The sequence below is a fragment of the Manis pentadactyla genome, chromosome 3 (assembly GCF_030020395.1).
Source record: "Manis pentadactyla isolate mManPen7 chromosome 3, mManPen7.hap1, whole genome shotgun sequence".
Taxonomy (NCBI): Eukaryota; Metazoa; Chordata; class Mammalia; order Pholidota; family Manidae; genus Manis; species Manis pentadactyla.
In genome coordinates this window covers 42365305-42383960 of record NC_080021.1, presented here as the reverse complement: position 1 = coordinate 42383960, position 18656 = coordinate 42365305, and the positions used below count along the sequence as shown (strand labels likewise).

Genomic DNA, 18656 nt, shown 5'->3' with positions numbered 1-18656 from the left:
AACATACTGTATAAGCATAGCATATATTACTTAACTATCCCCATAATTATCAAAGAAATAATTTTTCTTTTTTTTAACCATCATAAGTGATACTGCATCGAATATATTTGTTTTGGGGTTATTTCTGTAGGATAGGTTTTTGGGAGTGATATTGTATTAAAAGGAATATGAATGGTTACAGTGCTCTGCAACATTTTTCTAAGAGTTCTAATTTATACTGTCAGCAACAGTGTGAGTGCCATTCATCAAGGCTGGGTATTCTTATTTTTTAGAATCTTTGCTGATTTGATAAGTAAAAACTACATGAATTTTTTGTTGTTAGCTTTTTAAAATCACTAAGGAGGTTGAGTATTTTTCACAACTTTCTTGATCATTTCTATTTCTTTTATGAATTGTCTATTCATGTTCTTTGCCCATTTGTCTAATGGCCTCTTATTGTTTGTTCCATTAAGTTGTAATTCCTTGTGCATTAAACATAATTTTTTTCTGTTGTGCTTGTTGCAGATTTTTTTATTGTTACTTTATTTCTTTTAGTTTGGGGGAGCAATAGACAGCAGAGTTTTTAGTGTTGAAATAGAAAAAACCTCTTCCTCTTACTTGCTCTTCCCATCACTTTTAAGCTTTGAAAGACTCATGTTGACTAATTTCCCTGAGAAGCAAACGCTAGATCATATACTATTTTTCTTAAGGTTGTTCTCCCCTTGCAATGTCCAGAAATTGTGAAAAAATATCCAAATTTGTTTGGAAGATAAGACAGTCCCTAAGTTCCAAGCCTTATTTTCAGCAGTGAACAAAGCATAAATTTCTATGCTGTAAAGCATCCTTCACTTTTAATAAAAGATGGTCAGGTTTTATGGAGTAATGTTAAGAACTGTGCTTTTTGAGATATTTGCAATTTATGAAAGCTATATAGTATTGTCATAATTAGCACATCAATTAGATGGTACTTGCTTAATGTTGCTGCATAATTATAAACAACATCATAGAGTTCCTGCCTAGATGGATTAGGACCTTTGTTGAAAGGGAACTATATTAAATTTAGGTTTGCAGTGACTCACTAAGACAGTTGTGACTGGTCTCAAGGATGTATATATTCCTTAAAATACTCATGCAAGTAAGAAACATCTTGAAAATGTTGAAGATAGCACAGTATAGTGGAATGATCACTGACTAGTTCATACAGACCTATTCAGTGTGAATCCTTACTCTTCCACATACTGGCTCTTAGGAAATGAGGTAAGATATTTGAAGTGTATGAGTAATTATGAGTTACTCCTACACATAATTATGAATTAAGTGTTTAAGTAATTATGAGGATTAGCTATAATGAATTTCAAGTTCCAAGTTCAGTGCCTGGCCCAAAGTAGCTTAATTATTATAGATAATAGGGTAGCTTGCTATAGTGGAGAAAAAGCATAGGTTTAGGAAGTTGGAATAAGTTCTAGTTATAGCTCAGCTGTTTTCTAGCTGTCAGCAAGTTGCTTAACTACTCTGAAACTTTGCCTAGCAAGGTTGCCCTAAGGATTAGAAGTGGTTGTTGTAAAGATCCCAGCACAAATATAGACACTGAATAAATAGTAGTTATTGCTATTTTAAGTGGTTAATTTCAAAGGTTATCTTCAAATACTGTTATCATAGCTTTAAATCTGTACATATCTTTCAAATTTCATTGCAAATTGAAGGTTCCAAGTGACGTTCTTTATTTTAACAGCTGCTTGGTCTAGTGTGGATAGGGGAATGAATACCTCTGAACAGAATTCTGCTTCTTTTGCATCTCTCACACTTAACTCTGCTGTTCCTGGTATGTGAAAACAGTCTTTCATTTAGTTAACCAAAAAAATTTCTGTTTAAATTAATTTTAGCACTTGCTGTTTGAAAAAGTAATCAAGACTCAAATATAGGTATCAACATAATGATTGATATATAGTATAAAGTAGCAGAGGCCTTAATAAAAGAGGGACCTAAAGAAAGACCTAAATTCTTGACTACAGGTGGCTTAGTTCCTTTCTGTAGTGGAAATACAAAGATGCTGTGGCCTAACATAACTGAAAGTACACTGGCACACAGACAAATGCAGGTAGGAGGCCTTCCCTTCAGGCTCATGTTACTTCTCTGTTACTCATATACTCCTACCTTTCTTCTTTCAGTTTTGCATTTTATTCCTATGTGCCCTTATTTATTCATCATGAGTTCTATAAACCTTTCGTGTTATGCTCAAAATACTTAGAGTATCTGCTTATTTGTAAAAGACATTATTTACTGGTAAACTGCAGTCAATTCTGCATTACTTAAATGGATACACCTTGTGTTAATCATATATAGAATCTATATGTACCTAACAAATATTATATAAATGTGGACATTTCGTTTATAATGCATAGTTCATGTTGGAATTCATGAACCCAGTGTACTAATTATGTAGTTCCACAGTTTCTGGAGGTACTAGTCTAGAAAACCTATCAGGAAATTTTTTCTGTAAAGGCCCAGTAATAATATTTTAAGCTTTGTGGGCCGTAGTGTCTCTGCTGCAACTACTTAATTCTATGATGTGGCAAGAAAGCAACCAGAGACAATACATAAACAGATTGGTTCTAAAATTTTACTCCTTCTATTTCTTTTTTCAACCATTTAAAAATACTAAAAACTTGTCTTGGCCCGTGTGCCATATAAAGGGTGGCTGGATTTGGCCTACAGGGTGTAGTTCGCCAACCGATGATTTCATATCTTACATTTCAGTTCCAGGGGTACAAGTTAATTGCTTCCTTCATTTGGTGATTTTGTACGATACAGATAACAATTCTCTTAATATATTCAGAGAAAGCAGTATGGACTGCTAAAGAAATAGCAATAATATTACTGTAGTGCTCATAAGGACCTAATGTGCTAAGTGTATATGAATTTTATAGGGTTACTCTATTAAAATTTTGATTTAAAAAACAGGTAACTATCAAGTATATATCAAGCAGTTATATTAGTGGAAGGCTAGTAAAATAATCTATAACCAAGTGAAAATTTTTAAGTTAGTAAGGACATTTATAAGAGAATGTGATTATGTATATGTTTTTTATACAAACAGAGAGTCTTCATAACCATTTCTTTACACCAGTGGCTCTGAATCAAAAGTGAGTTTCAGAGTTCCTAAGACTCCTATACATACAGAATTTTTGATTCAGAAAGTCTGGGGTGTATATATATCCCTGATGGAGAATCAGCTGCTTTACATTTACATTCTAAAATGAATTTGTACTGTAGAGCAAGAGTTTTTAAACTTGAATCCATGAACTTCCATGCCACCAAAACTATATGCAAAATTTTGTGTTAAGTTCTGGACAGTAGTCCACCACAGCTTTCATCATATTCCTAAAGAACTGTGTGACCCTCACTTTCACCCTACCTTTCCCCACCCCAAAAAAATCAAAACAGAAAAAACTTGGAAGATAATATTCTTTCCTCTTTAAATGCACCTGAACTTAACAGTCTCCAAACCACCAGCACAACTCTCTTACCTCTTTGGTTTCTCTCTGCCTTACCTCTCTAGATAATCATCTATTTAACTTTTCCTTAGGCAGAAAGTTCTAACAAATTCAGACATTTTCTATCCTCTGCTTCAGAGTTCTAAGAATGTAGGCATACCTGAAACAACCAGGATTTCTTTAATACTTTATTTTTCATTAAGAAGGAAAATAAAACAACATTTTTTCACTTCTTGAAATTTGCAGATAACCAGTTTGAGATATGTATTAGAAAAGATAAAAATCTAATGAATGGTACTAGGGAAGAAATATATGTCTATCAGTGAATTAGATCAAGTGATTTTCATGCTTAATTTAAAATCACCCTCAATTCTGCTTTTCCTTTATCTTAACTCTTCTTCTAATGCCTGAATTTTTCCTTTTAGGGGAAATAAAAAATAATTAAGTCTCCATGTGCAAAGTATAGAACTATTGTTATAAAACATCATTAGAAAATTCCATTTTTAATTTTATTGCATTCGTTTTCATTTAAGGGTCTACTGCTGAGCCAGTTTCTCATTCTACCACTTCTGATTATCAGTGGGATGTTAGCCGTAATCAACCCTATATCGATGATGAATGGTCTGGGTTAAGTATGTCCTTTTAAAAATTTTGTTTGTTTTTCTTTGTTTTTGGGATTTTCTTTCTAGCACCCTAAATTCATACTTTGTTTTAATTTTAATCCTAATTTTTCACCTTTTAACTCATAGTATTATAATTTAACACCAGTGTATACTACTTGGAAACTGAATGTTGAATACCTTTAGAATTCAAACTACTTTTCATGATTGAGGCAATATTTAAACATGAAGTTTTCTTATAGTTGCTCTGTAGTTTTTCTAGTTTAAAAACTTTTTGTTTTAAATGAACTGTTTCTTTCCTGATTTTAGTATAATAGAGCAAGTAGGATATACAGAAATGGCTTTGAATTTGTGAGGTGTACAAGTTTTTATATTGGTAGAAAGTCCTTTTCTTAATTTCCAATGGAAGCATAGTAAGGTTAAATGCAATTCATTAAAAAGAGAAAGGGAAAAAGAATATGCTTTTTATGTTTAGAAAGCTTATACCATCCTCGTTTTAATAAAAAAAGAAGCCTGAGATTTCCACTCCTATTCCCAAACCCCAACCTCAAAATTTACTCCTTTCTCAGAATTTTTTGTATACTTTTCTTTTTATTTATTTGACACCTAATAGGTTACCTTGTGGAATTTTCTACCATTTCTGTCTTAGGAACTCTTGCTCTTTTATATCCTCAGGATCTAGTACAGCACTTGATACACAGGTTTTCAGTAGTATAATGATAATGAAAGCAGGCTTCTGACTGTGTGCCCGGCACTGGTCTAAGTTTTATACATGATATTACTAACTTAATGTTTATAACAATTCTGTGAGGTAGTTATTATTTTTTTCCACACTTCCCAGGTAAAGAAACTGAGGCAAAGAATAGTTACCTAACTTGCCCTAGGCCACACTGCTAGTTAGGGGGGAATGGTGGTATCAAACATTGGCAGTCTGGCTCCAGAGTTCATTCTCTTAATCACTACATGGTACAACCTTGATGATGATTGTAATCATGAAGGTAAGCTTGCAACACAATGCAAGATTAGGCTATAGAGTAATTAGTCTGTATATAGATTAGTTGAAGCACAGTTCTTACAGATGAAGGGAAGGGAAGTTGGAAAGTCGATTGGAGGAATGGGGGAAGCATATTATGAAAAGTCTTGAATTGCTGGCTAAAGATTAGGGAGGTGGGATTGGAGTGCTAGTTTAGAAGGTTGACCTTAGTTCTAGTCCTGACATTAAAATATCATAATGCCTTATATGACTTGGACTTCATCACTTATTTTGCAATCTAGATTAACTGAGCTATAAAATGGAGCAAATAGTCCCTCATATCTATTTCCAGATTGTTGTAAGGTTTTAGTGAAGTAATGAATGAATATGAAAACTTTGGTAAATTTTAAAATATATAAATCCAACTTACTACAAGGATATGAAGGCACTGTTTTTTGGAAAAAATTGTTTTTCTGTACTTGGGCAAGATGATTGGCTATGTGCAAAACAGAATTGAGGAGTGGTTATAGGAATGATAGAACTGACTAAGAAAATAGATTTCTTGGGCGTCTATGGGTTGAGGCTGAGGAAAACTGAGCAAACAGGGCTCTGGGCTTCCCTGTTTGAACAGAATAACTTCACATTTATCTATCTTAGAATTCTTGTAATATGAAAAACATGACTGGCTGCTAAAATAAACTGGAAAACCATGTGTCCACAAGACTCTGTATTTAAAGTAGTAAGTATCAGGAACACCATCTTTCTCAAGTTTGTAAAGTTGTATTGGCAGTCTTTTAAGTTCAAAGTATCTACCTTCATTTTCTCTGTGAATTTTATTTTTTGTCTTACCATCATTGATGTGGTTGATTTGGTACTCAAGGAATTTAATTATTCCTTAGTGTATAGAATGTATGATTAGTTAGTTGAGATTATTAATCTGCAAAGCATATACATATTAGGCTTTATAATAACAGTGTGATAAAATTAATATAGTGACCCTCTCTGGTTTGAGACATAGAAATTATCTGACAAAAAGGCATTGAGTTTACCCAGGCACTTGAATACAAGGTTAAAATACTCAAGTACAGAAGATAACATTTTTTAAAGACAGATGTTAATCTATCAGTGTATCTTGACTATAAAGGAACAATATTATAACCCCTGTAAAATATCAGATTTTGAATAGGACTTTCTTTTGTTGGCACATGAGCGCGAATGAAATCACTGCAGCATAGTAAAGGAGCTAAGAGCATGAGTGAGCTTTGAGGACAGACTATCTGGGTTTGAATCTTAGCGTCCTTCCCTTTGCTCTTAGGCAGGTATATGATCATTCTATGCCTCAGGTTCATTATCTGTAAAAATAATATTCTTCCCCCTCAGAGTTGCTGAGAGGATTAAATGTTAGCTTACATGTAAAGCACTTAGAACACTGCCTGATACATAGTAAATACTCAGTAAGTGCTGTGGAGTTGTTGATACTGTTAGCAAAATTAGTCTACTCATTGGGGTTAATTATTCTGTTTAAAGCATTGGAGATTGTCTAACATACGTTTTGTTTTATTGTAGTTAATGATGAATGTTTCTGACCAGAAACAGCTGACAGTCATTATCTTGCTGTGATAAAACAGACTAGCTATGATAAGCTTAAACTTAAAACTTTATTCCATAAGCAAACTCAGTGGAAGGACATTCCTTACTGTTTTGAAAAGACAGCTAATATGGCTCAAAAAACACTTGCAAACTGATGGGAGAATTTTGAGAAATGAGAAATTACTGTTTCTAAATGGAGAGAACTATATTACGAATGAAACTGTACTCCATAATTTCAAGGAAACTATGTCCAAGAAGTTTTATTAGCACATTAGACCCATGAATCTTAAGAATTACTTATCAGAAGTCTCCTGATCAAAGTTTTTAGGTAATTGATCTGTTGTCTTAAAGTAGTTTCATTTCATCTCAGTTAACAAAAAAATGGAATCAATAAACATGGAAAAGCTTTATAAAGCCAATAGAGATTTATGCTTCTGTTAATGTTCTTACAGGAGTTAAGCAGAAGGCCACAGTTTCTCCCTAAACTTCTTGGCCATGTAAGCATTTAAAAAAATAATTTTTCTAAGCACTTCACTAGATTTTTACCCCTCATTCCCCACCACTACCATATTTTTTTAAATGGTTGATATGTTAGTAAGTGCTCATTCACTTGCCTAAACTTTTTTTCTTAATAAAATAACACTGCTTGTCTGATAAGAAATTTAGAGACCTTATGAATAGTAATTTTCGTATCTTATTGTGAAATTTAAGCAAAACCAAAGACAGCTTTGGCATTCAATTCTGATAGTATTGTTAATGAATGCTTGGTGTACGATGAGGCATGTGAGTCCAGATATCTACTAGATCCCTTTATACTAGAAAAATGACTTCTCTATTAAGACATACCAAGTATATCCTATAGATTTGTCAGGGTCATGAGAAATACTTGCCTGATAGCTTAGAAAATGATTTCCATTGTTAATGTCATCAGTAATACATTAAAAACAATAGCTGCCGTTTATTGAGCACTTAACGTCATTGCTATGTGTTTTTCATGTGTCTCATATAATTCTGTCAGCAAGCCTATGTAGTTGGTATGTAGCCCATTAAGATTAAGAAATTTTACCAAAATCACAGTTCTTAAGTGGTAGAGGAATATTTAGATGTGGATTTGTTTGACTCTAAGGTCCTTGCTCTTAATCTGTCTGTTAACAATAGGTAATACTGGCTGTGGATGCCTGCTCTTGGTTGTAAATTTAGAAATACAGGCATACTTCAGTGATACTGAAGGTTTGGTTCCAGACCACCCCAGTAAAGCGAATACCACAATAAAGCAAGTCAGATTAATTTTTTTATTTCCAGTGAATATAAAAGTAATGCTTATACTGTAGTCTATTAAATGTGCAATAACATTATGTCTAACAATGTACACAATGTACATACCTTAATTAAAAATAATTTTATTGCTAAAAAATGCTAACCATCATCTGAGCTTTCAGTGATTCTAATTACTGATGACAGATTGCCATAAAAAATGTAATAATAATGAAAAAAAAAGTTTGAAATATTTTGAGAATAACCCAAACGTTGACACAGAGACATGAACTGAGCAAATGCTGTTGGGAAAATAGTGCATGTAGACTTGCTCGATGCAGGTTGCCACAAACCTTCAATTTGGGAAAAAACAGTTTCTGGGAAGCATAATAAAGCAAAGTATGCCTGGATAGGAAGGGACTTTTTGTAACACACTTCATGCTTGTAATCACTTATTCCATGTTTTTACTTCACTAGACTATAAATTCTTACGTTACATTTCAATCTTCTTCCTCTTCCGGTTTAGCCCCTCTTCTTCTCCCTTTCCACACCCACTGTGACATAGTCTGTTACTCTGTACTTAATTGTCTTTTGTACTTACCTATTTCCTTCCCTGAATAGGTAGATAATAAACTTCATATGGAGAAGGAATTTATCATACTCAATTTTTATATCTCTGGTAGCTACCTAGCTCAAGTTCTAGTATATATAATAAGTGCTTAATAAGATATAATTCCACTGTTAAGATATATCTATTATTAATGTATTATTTTCTTCTATCTCTTCCTCATATAAATAATGGGGTTATGTTGTACAATTTTGTCCATGATTTTTTGTTTGTATTTTTCCAGATAATTTTATAGTCTTCCAAAACAAGTTTTAAAAATGAGATCTCATAATTCTTCCCCTTTAAACAAAAATAATAGAATTCACATGGAAAAATAAAGATAGCAAAGAAAATAAGAGTAATACAGACAGACAGATTTGTCATTCTAAATAAAGAAAAGGTATTACAGAATTACACTGTGTATAGCATATCCCAGGAATAGATCAATGAGATAGAAAAGAAATTCCAGCAACGGACTGAATTATATATTAAAGAATTTAGTACTTCATAAAAGTAGCATTTGGAATTAATGGGAAAATGTTGGATTTTTCAAGAAGGCAGTGCTAGAACGATTTGTTAACCATTTAGAAATAAAGCCTAACCTCTGTCGTCATAAACCAGTATAAATGAAACCTGGCAATCAGTCATTACAGATACATATGAAAGTGTTTATGATATCCAGGGAAAGGAGGGAAGAATTAACTTTGAGAGCTACTTAACCAAGCAGGGTACAGCCAAAGATTGTTTTTCCCTTCTAGAATAAACCAGTGATAGCTTCCCAAATGTAAAATGCAGTGTCTCCTAGAGTGAAAGAAAAAGATTTGGAATTCTAGAATAAAAATTTATTCTTGAGAATACGATGATAGAAGCCCTGAAAGTGACTCACTAATCTTGAAGTGACAAAAGTAGCACCGAAAAATCTGAGAAATATAAGAAGATAAAGGTTAAGTATTAAAAGAAGAAGTTAAATATTCTATCATGAATTGGTGAATTTGAAGAACCTCATCTTGAAAAGCTCACAAGGAAAGGTTGGGTGTATAATGTAAAAGGACAGGTAGGGAGCATAATTTTTGCACTGCTATTAAAGATTTACTAATTCTGGGTCTTGAAAAAACAAATCAGTTACAAAAATGCTGTAATAATCAGGGCAAAAAAAAAATGACCAAACAGTGAAAAGAGCCAATTCAGGAAGACTATACCATAGGAAGTTGTGAGAGTGGAATTAAATGGGTGATTCATAAGTTTTCTGGAGTTTCTTAGAGATCCCATTTAATTAGCCATATGATGTGCCCAGCAGAAGTTGGGTAAGGATTTTACCATCATGTTATTGGAGGTTTTTTCTAGTTCTTAAAATGTGCTTAGGAGAAAGGGAAGAACAATAGATTAAAACAGCAGCATAGTTCAACACAAAGAATTTTAATTTTAACATTTTAGTTTTGGGCATAAATGATAGATACCTAATTCACACTGTTAAATTTTAGATGGTTTGTCTTCTGCTGATCCCAGCTCTGATTGGAATGCACCAGCAGAAGAGTGGGGGAATTGGGTAGATGAAGAAAGAGCTTCACTTCTAAAGTCCCAGGAACCAATATCTGATGATCAAAAAGTGAGTAAAGGGATTGGTGGGTATGTTTTTTTCTCTGTGCACCCAACTATATATCCAATAGTAGAATTGCTTCAGAGAGGTCTTCTGATCATATTTGCTTCAATCATCATATGCCTGCAAGCTTTCTCTATATCATGTTTTTTTCTTTACACAAATTACTAGGGGATTTGCTATGTAGAAAGTACTGATAAGAAAACAAACAGCACAGTTCCTATTCTCTTACCAGGATTAGAATAGCCTACCAACTCTTAGTGTTCTTAGAGAAGACTAGATTGGTTCCCAATGAAAGAATAAGGAAGACAACAGACAAGACTGAGAACATTGTGAAAAAGTCACCAAGGCAGGAAAATAGGTAATATGTTTGGTGAAGAGGTAAATAGTACACATGTATGGAATATCTTCCCCTTCTAAGCTGTGAAAGGGATTATGAAGTTTTTATTTTTGTAGTTCTAGCAACATGCTTGACATTCAGTGAGTGAACAAAGGAATGATGATTTACCTTGACACCTTTTTCTGGTATTCTATAATAGCTTTTAATGAAAACTTTAATGGATAATCTGTACATCACTTAGGAAAATTAGGCTGGATATAGTGGAAAGACAGTACAGTTTGGGAGGCTATTTATACAATATTGGGTAAGTGTTAAAAAGGTCTTTAAATGAATCTGGGTAGGAGATAATGAACTAAGTTAATAGCTTTGAAAAATAAATGGTATTTACAAGAGTCAAAGCTCCTGATTAAACTTTGCTACTGGTTGGTTATAGGAATAATGGTGTAAAGTCAAAAGGACTCTGATGATAAGAGGGCCATTAATACTCAAAAAATTCTAATTGAACGTCTACCATTGGGTCAGGTATTGTGCTAATGGAGGAACAAGGTAAATAAGACACAGCTACTGCCTTCAAGGAGCGTGCAGTCTAGTTATGGAGGAAAGGAAGGGGACAAGCATATCAACTCAAAAAGTAATGTTTCAATGTGATGTTACAGAAGCACCTGGGAGTTCTAGCAAAGACATCCTAGAAGTAAAAGCAGAAAATGAAGCAAAGAGTAGTCAGAAATGAGACTGAAGAGGGATGCAGGGACCAGTTGCTAGAAGTTCTGGAATGTTGTGTTTAAAACATAGGATTTTATCCTGTAAATCAAGAATTTTCAGCTAATATGGTTTTTCTGGCTACCCTGGCAGCCCATGTAGAAAAAAGAGTAGAGACATATGTAAATGAAGGAGGAAAGGCCAATTTAGAGGTTGTTTAGTAGTCCAGGACAATAAGAAAAATATATAGAGGACAGATTTAAAAAACAAATTAATGTACAGCCAACCGAACATATGATTAGAATTGAATGGAGAAAGAGTCATTAAAAGTAACTTCCACAATTGTAGCTTGGGTAACTGGGAGGGTAGAAGATGTGCCTCCAACAGAGATAATATAGGAGCAAAAGCTAGTTAATTGGGGGAAAGATGATTGGTTCAGTTTGGGATGTGTTAAATGCATGGTGTTTTTGTTAGGTATGCCTTAGAGAAGTTGGTTCAGTGTTTGGAAGTTACTAGAATATGGTTGTTAAAACTTTGAGGGTGAGTGAAATATCTAGGAAAATTTTACAGAGTTGAAAGAGTAGTAGAATAAGCATAGAAATCTGGGAAACTCCCAACTTTTAAGCAGAAGCCTCTGAAAGAACTGAGGGAGAGTTCTGGGTCACAGAGGCTTTGACATTTGCTCTCTGGTAATTTGGAGCAGTTTCATTAGAAATCTTGGACCAGTAGCCATATTGTAGTAAGTTGAGTAAATGAGAAGCAAACAGTAATGGTAACAAACATAACTTTTTTTTTTAAGTAAGTTTGGATAAGAAAGGAGGAGAGGTAGTAGATGACAGACAGAGACTGTAGTATCCAGAAGGGTTTTGTTGGGCATTGTTTGTATTTTAATGATAGAAATTTTAGTGCAGGGGTTGGCAGACTTTTTATTGAAGGGTCATACTATACAATAGGGCAAAAGCAGCCGTAGACAACATGGAAATGAACTTTATTTACAAAAACTGACATTGGGCCCAATTTGTAGTTTGTCAGCCCCTCCTTTAATGTATCTATAGACAAAAAGGGAACGAATGTAGAATAACATAAAAGTTAAACATAAATGAGGGATTTGACTAATGGAGTGAGATCCTGGCAGTAGGGGTGGGGGTAACCTTAGGCATGAGTGGATTGTGAGTTGGCTTTTATATAGGATGTAGTACCTCTTTTCTTTAGAGACCAGACAATGGACAATGAGAAAGGTACTAATGGGATTTATTGCTAAGGGTGTAAGTAAATGCAGATGGGGAGACACTTAACAGGTAATTTAGGGGTGGGGGCAGGGGAGTGAGTTTTAGATTGAGACTACAAAAGCTTCCTAGAGTTGCCAGGAGTTGAGGGGAGGGAGGGAAGAATGAATGGGCAGAGCAGAAAGGGTTTTCAGCATAGTGCAACTACTCTGTATGATACTGTAATGGCAAATATGTCATTATTCATTTTTCCACACCCATAACACCACCAAGGGGAACTCCAAGGTAAACTATGGACTCTGGGTGAAAATGATGTGTCAACATAGGTTCATCCTTTGTAACAAATGTGCCACTCTGGTGGGGGATATTGATAATGGTGGAGGCTGCACATGTGGGAGGTAGGAGATACATGGAAATCTTTGTGCCTTTTGCTCAATTTTTCTGTGGACCTAAAACTGCTGTAAAAAATAAGTTTAATTAAAAAAAAAGAAAGCTTCCTAGTATAGTACCTTCACACACACTAATCATTCTGATATTTGTACAACCAAAGTCTGTTTCTCTCACTGAAACTTCCCTTTGCCTGATCATCAGTTAAACAGTAGAACCATTGAACAGGAATAAAGATTATGACATCATAGCAGTTCTTTTTCTGAGTGTATTGCAAGATCATATTTTATATTTCTAAGCAAGAACAGGATGCCATCTAAATGCCTATCATTTGGGAAGTGGAGAAATAAAATGTCCTATGTTTGTGCAATGGCACATTAATATTAAAAAAATCAATGAAATAAAGCTACATTAATACTATATGAATAGAATCTCAAAAGCATGGTGAATGAATAAGTTACAGAAAGATGAAAGATACCATTTATATACATTTCGTGCATATGGATGCACATAAATTTATAGAAAAACTGATTGGATGGACACAAAAGTTCATAATAATGGTTTACCTCTAAGAAAGTACTATGGGAATGGGATTTGGAGAGGTATGTAAAGGAATTTGATCAGCAATGTCTTATACTTTAAAAAATCTAAAATTTGTCAAAATCAATTATTTTATATGGGTTAAAAGATTTGTAAAGGAATTTGATCAGCAATGTCTTTTACTTTAAAAACCTAAAATACATTTGTCACAATCAGTTATTTTATATGAATTAAAAGATAATAATAGAGTTAATTTCAGCCTTTTTCTTGTGAATAAAAATAAGTGTGTTGCCATGAAGACCTGCAGTTCTCTTATGTTTGGATAATAATTGGCTGAGAAGCAGACTGACTATATAGAGTCCTGTGACCTGAATATCCTTCATAGGATGCGTCTTTTCATACAGTATTTTAATCATTACAGACCTATAGTGAAAACTAATATATAAAGTATCTCCACAGCTGGCAACCAACTTGGACTGAAAACCTCTCTTAGCTAAATTTGTGAAGGATTTTGTTTTATTTTTCCATCAGCTAATAATTTCTGTAAACTTTATTCTGTTCAATGGTTCATGAGACCTCCAAAATTATCCTAATAATTATGGTACTAAGTAGAGAAATAGCATTTATCCATATCATTTCTTCCTATAGTGATAATCTAGGAATCTTGGCTGCATCTGTGCAGAATAAACAAAAAAGCACTTTTCCATAGAATTTTCAACTATATGATATGTGTGAAGAGGTACCACCAATGAGAACTAATTTAACAATCCTAATTTTCAATTTTTGTCATTCAGAATGTCATTTTCAATAACATCCCTTCTCAGGTTCTTTTTTTAATTATTATTTTAGCCTTTTATTTTGAGATCATTATAATCTCACATGAACTTTAAGAAATAATAGATACCCTGTGTCCTTTACCCAGTGCCCCCCTCATCCCCAGTGGTAACACTTGAAAAACTGTAGTACAGTATCAACCATTATATTGATATTGATATTGATGCAGTCAAGACACAGAACATTTCCATCACTGCAAGATCTCTGTCATGTTGACCTTTTTATAGTCACACTTTCTTCCCTCCTAACCCTACACCTTTCATAACCCCAGGCAGCCATTAATCTGTTCCCATCTCTATAATTTTGTCATTTCAAGAATGTTGTATGAATAGAATCATACAGTAAATAACCTTTTGGTCCTAGTTTTTTTTTCACTTAGCATAATTCTCTAGAGAGTCATCCAGATCGTTGAGTGCATCATTAGTTGGTTCTTTTTACTTCTGGTCTTGATATGCTTCAGTTTATTTAACCATTCACCTGACAAAGGACATCTGGTATGTTCCCAGTTTGAGGCTGTTATGACTAAAGCGGCTATATGCATTCATTTACAGGTTTTTGTGTGGCCATAAGTGTTCATTTCTCTAGGATAAATGCCCAGGAGTACAATCCCTGGGTTTTTTGGTAGTTGCATATTTAATATTTTAAGAAACAGCCAAACTGTTTTCCAGAGTGGCTGTATTAGTTAACATTTCCACTGACAGTCTGTGAGCGACCTAATTTCTCTGCATCCTTGCCAGACTTGCTGTTGTCACTGTCTTTTGTTTTAGCTATTCTGTTAGGTGTGTAGTGATAACCCGTGGTTTTAAATTGCATTTCCGTAATGGCTGATGACATTGAACATCTATACATATGTGTCTGTGCTATCTGTCCATACTCTCTTGAGAAATGTCTGTTCCTATCTTCTGCACATTTTCTAATTAGATTGTTTATTGTTGAATTTTGAGTGTTTTTTGTGTAGTCTAGATCCAAGTCCTTTGTTGGATATATGGTTTGCAAGTATTTTCTCCCACCCTATAGGTATATAGGTCATTCTCTTAACAGGGTCAAATTCAATATTAATGCAAATAGTTCTCATTCAAACTGAAATAAAGCAGAATCACTTATTCAACGAGTTTTTAAAAACCAATGCTTGCACAACTCTCGAATTAATCTTGTAATGAGTGATAAAAGAAGAAAAAGTGCCATCCTACAACAGGTGCTCACTTATGGCACTTTGAATTTCCCCACAACCATAAAAGCCAAGGGACAATTATTATTCCCATTAAACAGATGATGAGTGTAGGTACAGAAGGTGTTTGTGAGTTCCCCATGGGCCAGTTAGTAAAGGCCAGATCTCAGCTGGGAAATCAGGGCCAGTCTCAGGTGTTCCTGAATGGATTTTTGAACAACCTTTAAACATTAACATTATTATTAAAATATATTGTCTGAAGGTGAGAATCATGGTTACCTCTGGGATGAGGGGGGAGTGAAGATTGACTGGACACAGGCATGAATGAACTCTTTGGGAAAAAGGAAACATTATCTTGATCTGGGTGATTGTTCTGTAACTGTATACATATATAAAAAGTCATTGATCTGTATGTACAGTTAAGATTTGTACAATTTATCATAGGAAAAGTGCATCTCAAAGTGCTAAAAATTTTTTAAAAGAAAAGTGTCATAGATAGAATGAAGTTTCATCTACTTTATTTTTTAAATATGTAATCTAGATCGGTTTCATTACTTGTTACTAATTCTTATTTAGAATTTGGAAGGTAAAAACTGTACCTAATGAATGAAATTGTTTCATAATAATTTTCTGAATAATGAAAGTTTCACCAATGGGTTTACTTTAATACTTTTGCTTTTAACATTAGGTTTCAGATGATGACAAAGAAAAGGGAGAAGGAGCTCTTCCAACAGGAAAATCTAAAAAGAAAAAAAAGAAAAAGAAGAAGCAAGGTGAAGATAACTCTCCTGCACAGGTACAATAACAAACATCACTCGTTAAGCTCCTACTGCTGAAATGTGAAAAGATAATATGCAGATGCTAAGATATATACAGATATGACAGAACATGAGACAGCAGATTTACTTGAAAAGCATTTGAAAGGTCACAAATTGTTTTAAAGATTTTAGATGTCATATTGTAATAAAGACTTTATTGCTTTAAAGAAAATCACATCAGAGGTGTGAATCCAAAGTAAATAAATAAAATTTTAAATTAGCCAGATGCATTTTGGTGTATATTGTGGTGAAATGGAAAAAAGGTAGTGTTTCACACATACAAAAAATTGCCTTTGAATAAGTGGAATTTAGCAAATGAGAACTGTAGCATGATTAGAAAAACTGTATACATAACAAGTGGAGTTTTTCCCTTGACTCTGAGTTTGCTGGTTATTCCACTTGGTATCCTTTCCTGCCTTTTTTGTCCCTAACAAAAACTTTCTATTTATATCATTCCTGTGTTTTCCTTTTCCTTGGTCTTTCCCATCTGGAGAAAATTTTTTTAATTGTAATACAGATGAAAACAAATATTTTAATTTCAGACATACTAGATTGCTAGAAACATGCATGGATTTACTTTTGAAAGCACTATCAATATTATAGTTTATGAACTCCTTACTGCAACCATCTGACTGTTTTCATTCCTTTAAAATGTAGGAGATAGCCAAAATTTCTAGATGGTAGCCTCCATAATAATTTTCCTATTTATTCTATTTAGAAAAGGTTTCTGCATGACTTTTGAAGGAAGTAAGTGTTCTTTTGTTGTTGGAAGCACCTCCATTTGTAAATGATACCAGTCCATTACCAGTGTTTTTTCTCAGTAGTGGTAATGGTGTGCATTAAAGTTAAAAGTGCCTGAAGATCAATGTATGTAAAAAACTGACACTGTGTAACGTGTACTGTGCTTATTAGCTGAGCTAGCTGGTAGAAATGTTTCTGATAACTATCCTTTGTTAGTAATAGTATTTGAAATTCATTTAAGCAAACTTTTCTGGTTTTCTGTGACTTTACTAAAGTTACTTTACTAAAGTCATTAGCTTTACTAGAACTACTTTTCTGGCTTATGGGTTAGGTATGTTCCTTTTTAAAGGAAATTTTATAGCATAGATATATTCTATAAATTTCAGCTTACTGGTAGAGTTCATTAAAATTGTGAAAGTCCCTTTGGTATCTTGATATTTCTTTCAAAAATGTTGATTTTTTTTTTTTAACTTTAGTGAAAAAGTATATAGGCTTTAGAGTCATATCTGTATTCAAATTTCAGTTCTCCCATTTCCTAGCTGTTTTTTGTTCGATTTTTTACAAGTTGCTTAACTTCATAGGTTGCTTGGAGATTTAAATGAGATACCCTATCTATAAATGACTATAGTTTGGAATTTGTTCTTTTTCCATTAAGATAGGATAGAACTAACTAATGTGTTCTCATTAACTTTGTACAGATTGCAAATCTTACATGCATACTTTCAAAGCTACTTGCTCAACTTAAATTCACAACAAAATTATGAATTACTGTCTAAACCCACTACCATCCTGAACAAGTTTTATAGAAAACCAGTGTTGGAAGGAAACTTTCAAGATCATCTTAGACAGTTGTCAGAAAAAAAACCATTTGTATATATGTGTGTGCTAAAGTACAATACAATTCACAATGATGGTCCTATTAATATATTCTAGTTTATACTTCCATCACATACCTAAGCATGTAATGTGCTTTAGCTTTTGTTGAAACTTTTTAAAAATCTTAAGTCCTAAGAATGGGAATATTAAAGCTTGGGTAGGACCTTAGAAATTATGTAGGCAAATTATATTTTATAGTTGAGAAAACTGAGGTTCAGGGAAACGAAATGATATGTCCTTGACATTAACATAGTAGGACTGTGGCGTGGCCAAAATTGCAGTTCCTATCTATGTCCTTTCTACTGTATAAGCTTAATTTATCTAGAAAAGGCACTTTTATTTAAATACTTCATTCCTTGAAGAAGTCATGAAGTGAACTGCTGTTTCTTATGTCTTAGTTCAAGTATCACCTAACTCATTGTGTACTTTTATTAAAAGAAAAATACATTAATTTATTTTGTTTGAGTTGATTTAGTAAATTAGAATGGTACCCATTTGGAAATGTACATGTATTGTTTCTTAATTCACAAGTGATTTAAATCCCTGGAGAAAGTAGAGGTGATGAATAGCTGTTCCAAATGTACCCTTCTTTGTATTTTAAATTTTTGAATAATCATTTGTATATGCTCTTTTAAGCTCTTCGGACAGTTTCTGGAATAAAATTATTTTCTTGGAGTATGTTTCAGACATTAGTTTTACAAACCAAATAGATTTTAATTAGTAAAAATGAATGATTTTATATCATGTAATAGACTACTTTTCTTGGTAGGACACAGAAGAATTAGAAAAAGAAATTAGAGAAGAGCTTCCAGTGCATACATCCAAAGTCCGTCCAAAACAGGAGAAAACTTTTTCTTCAAAGACCATAAGCACTAGTGATCCAGCTGAAGCACTCGTCAAAAATAGCCAGGTA

At 33.4% G+C, this 18656-nt stretch overlaps 1 protein-coding gene across 3 annotated transcripts in view; it reads left to right on the top strand.

Moving 5' to 3' along the window:
- The window catches only part of MTDH (metadherin), a 76870-nt gene that overhangs the window by 53061 nt on the left and 5153 nt on the right, over positions 1-18656 (top strand). The window contains exons 7-11 of one of the 3 annotated variants that reach the window (XM_036875626.2): positions 1712-1801; positions 4007-4105; positions 9999-10123; positions 15997-16104; positions 18513-18653. In XM_036875626.2, coding sequence (XP_036731521.1) covers positions 1712-1801; positions 4007-4105; positions 9999-10123; positions 15997-16104; positions 18513-18653 — 563 coding nt within the window. The remainder of the gene's footprint in view (positions 1-1711; positions 1802-4006; positions 4106-9998; positions 10124-15996; positions 16105-18512; positions 18654-18656) is intronic. The other 2 variants (XM_036875634.2, XM_036875642.2) reach the window with 2 other exon arrangements.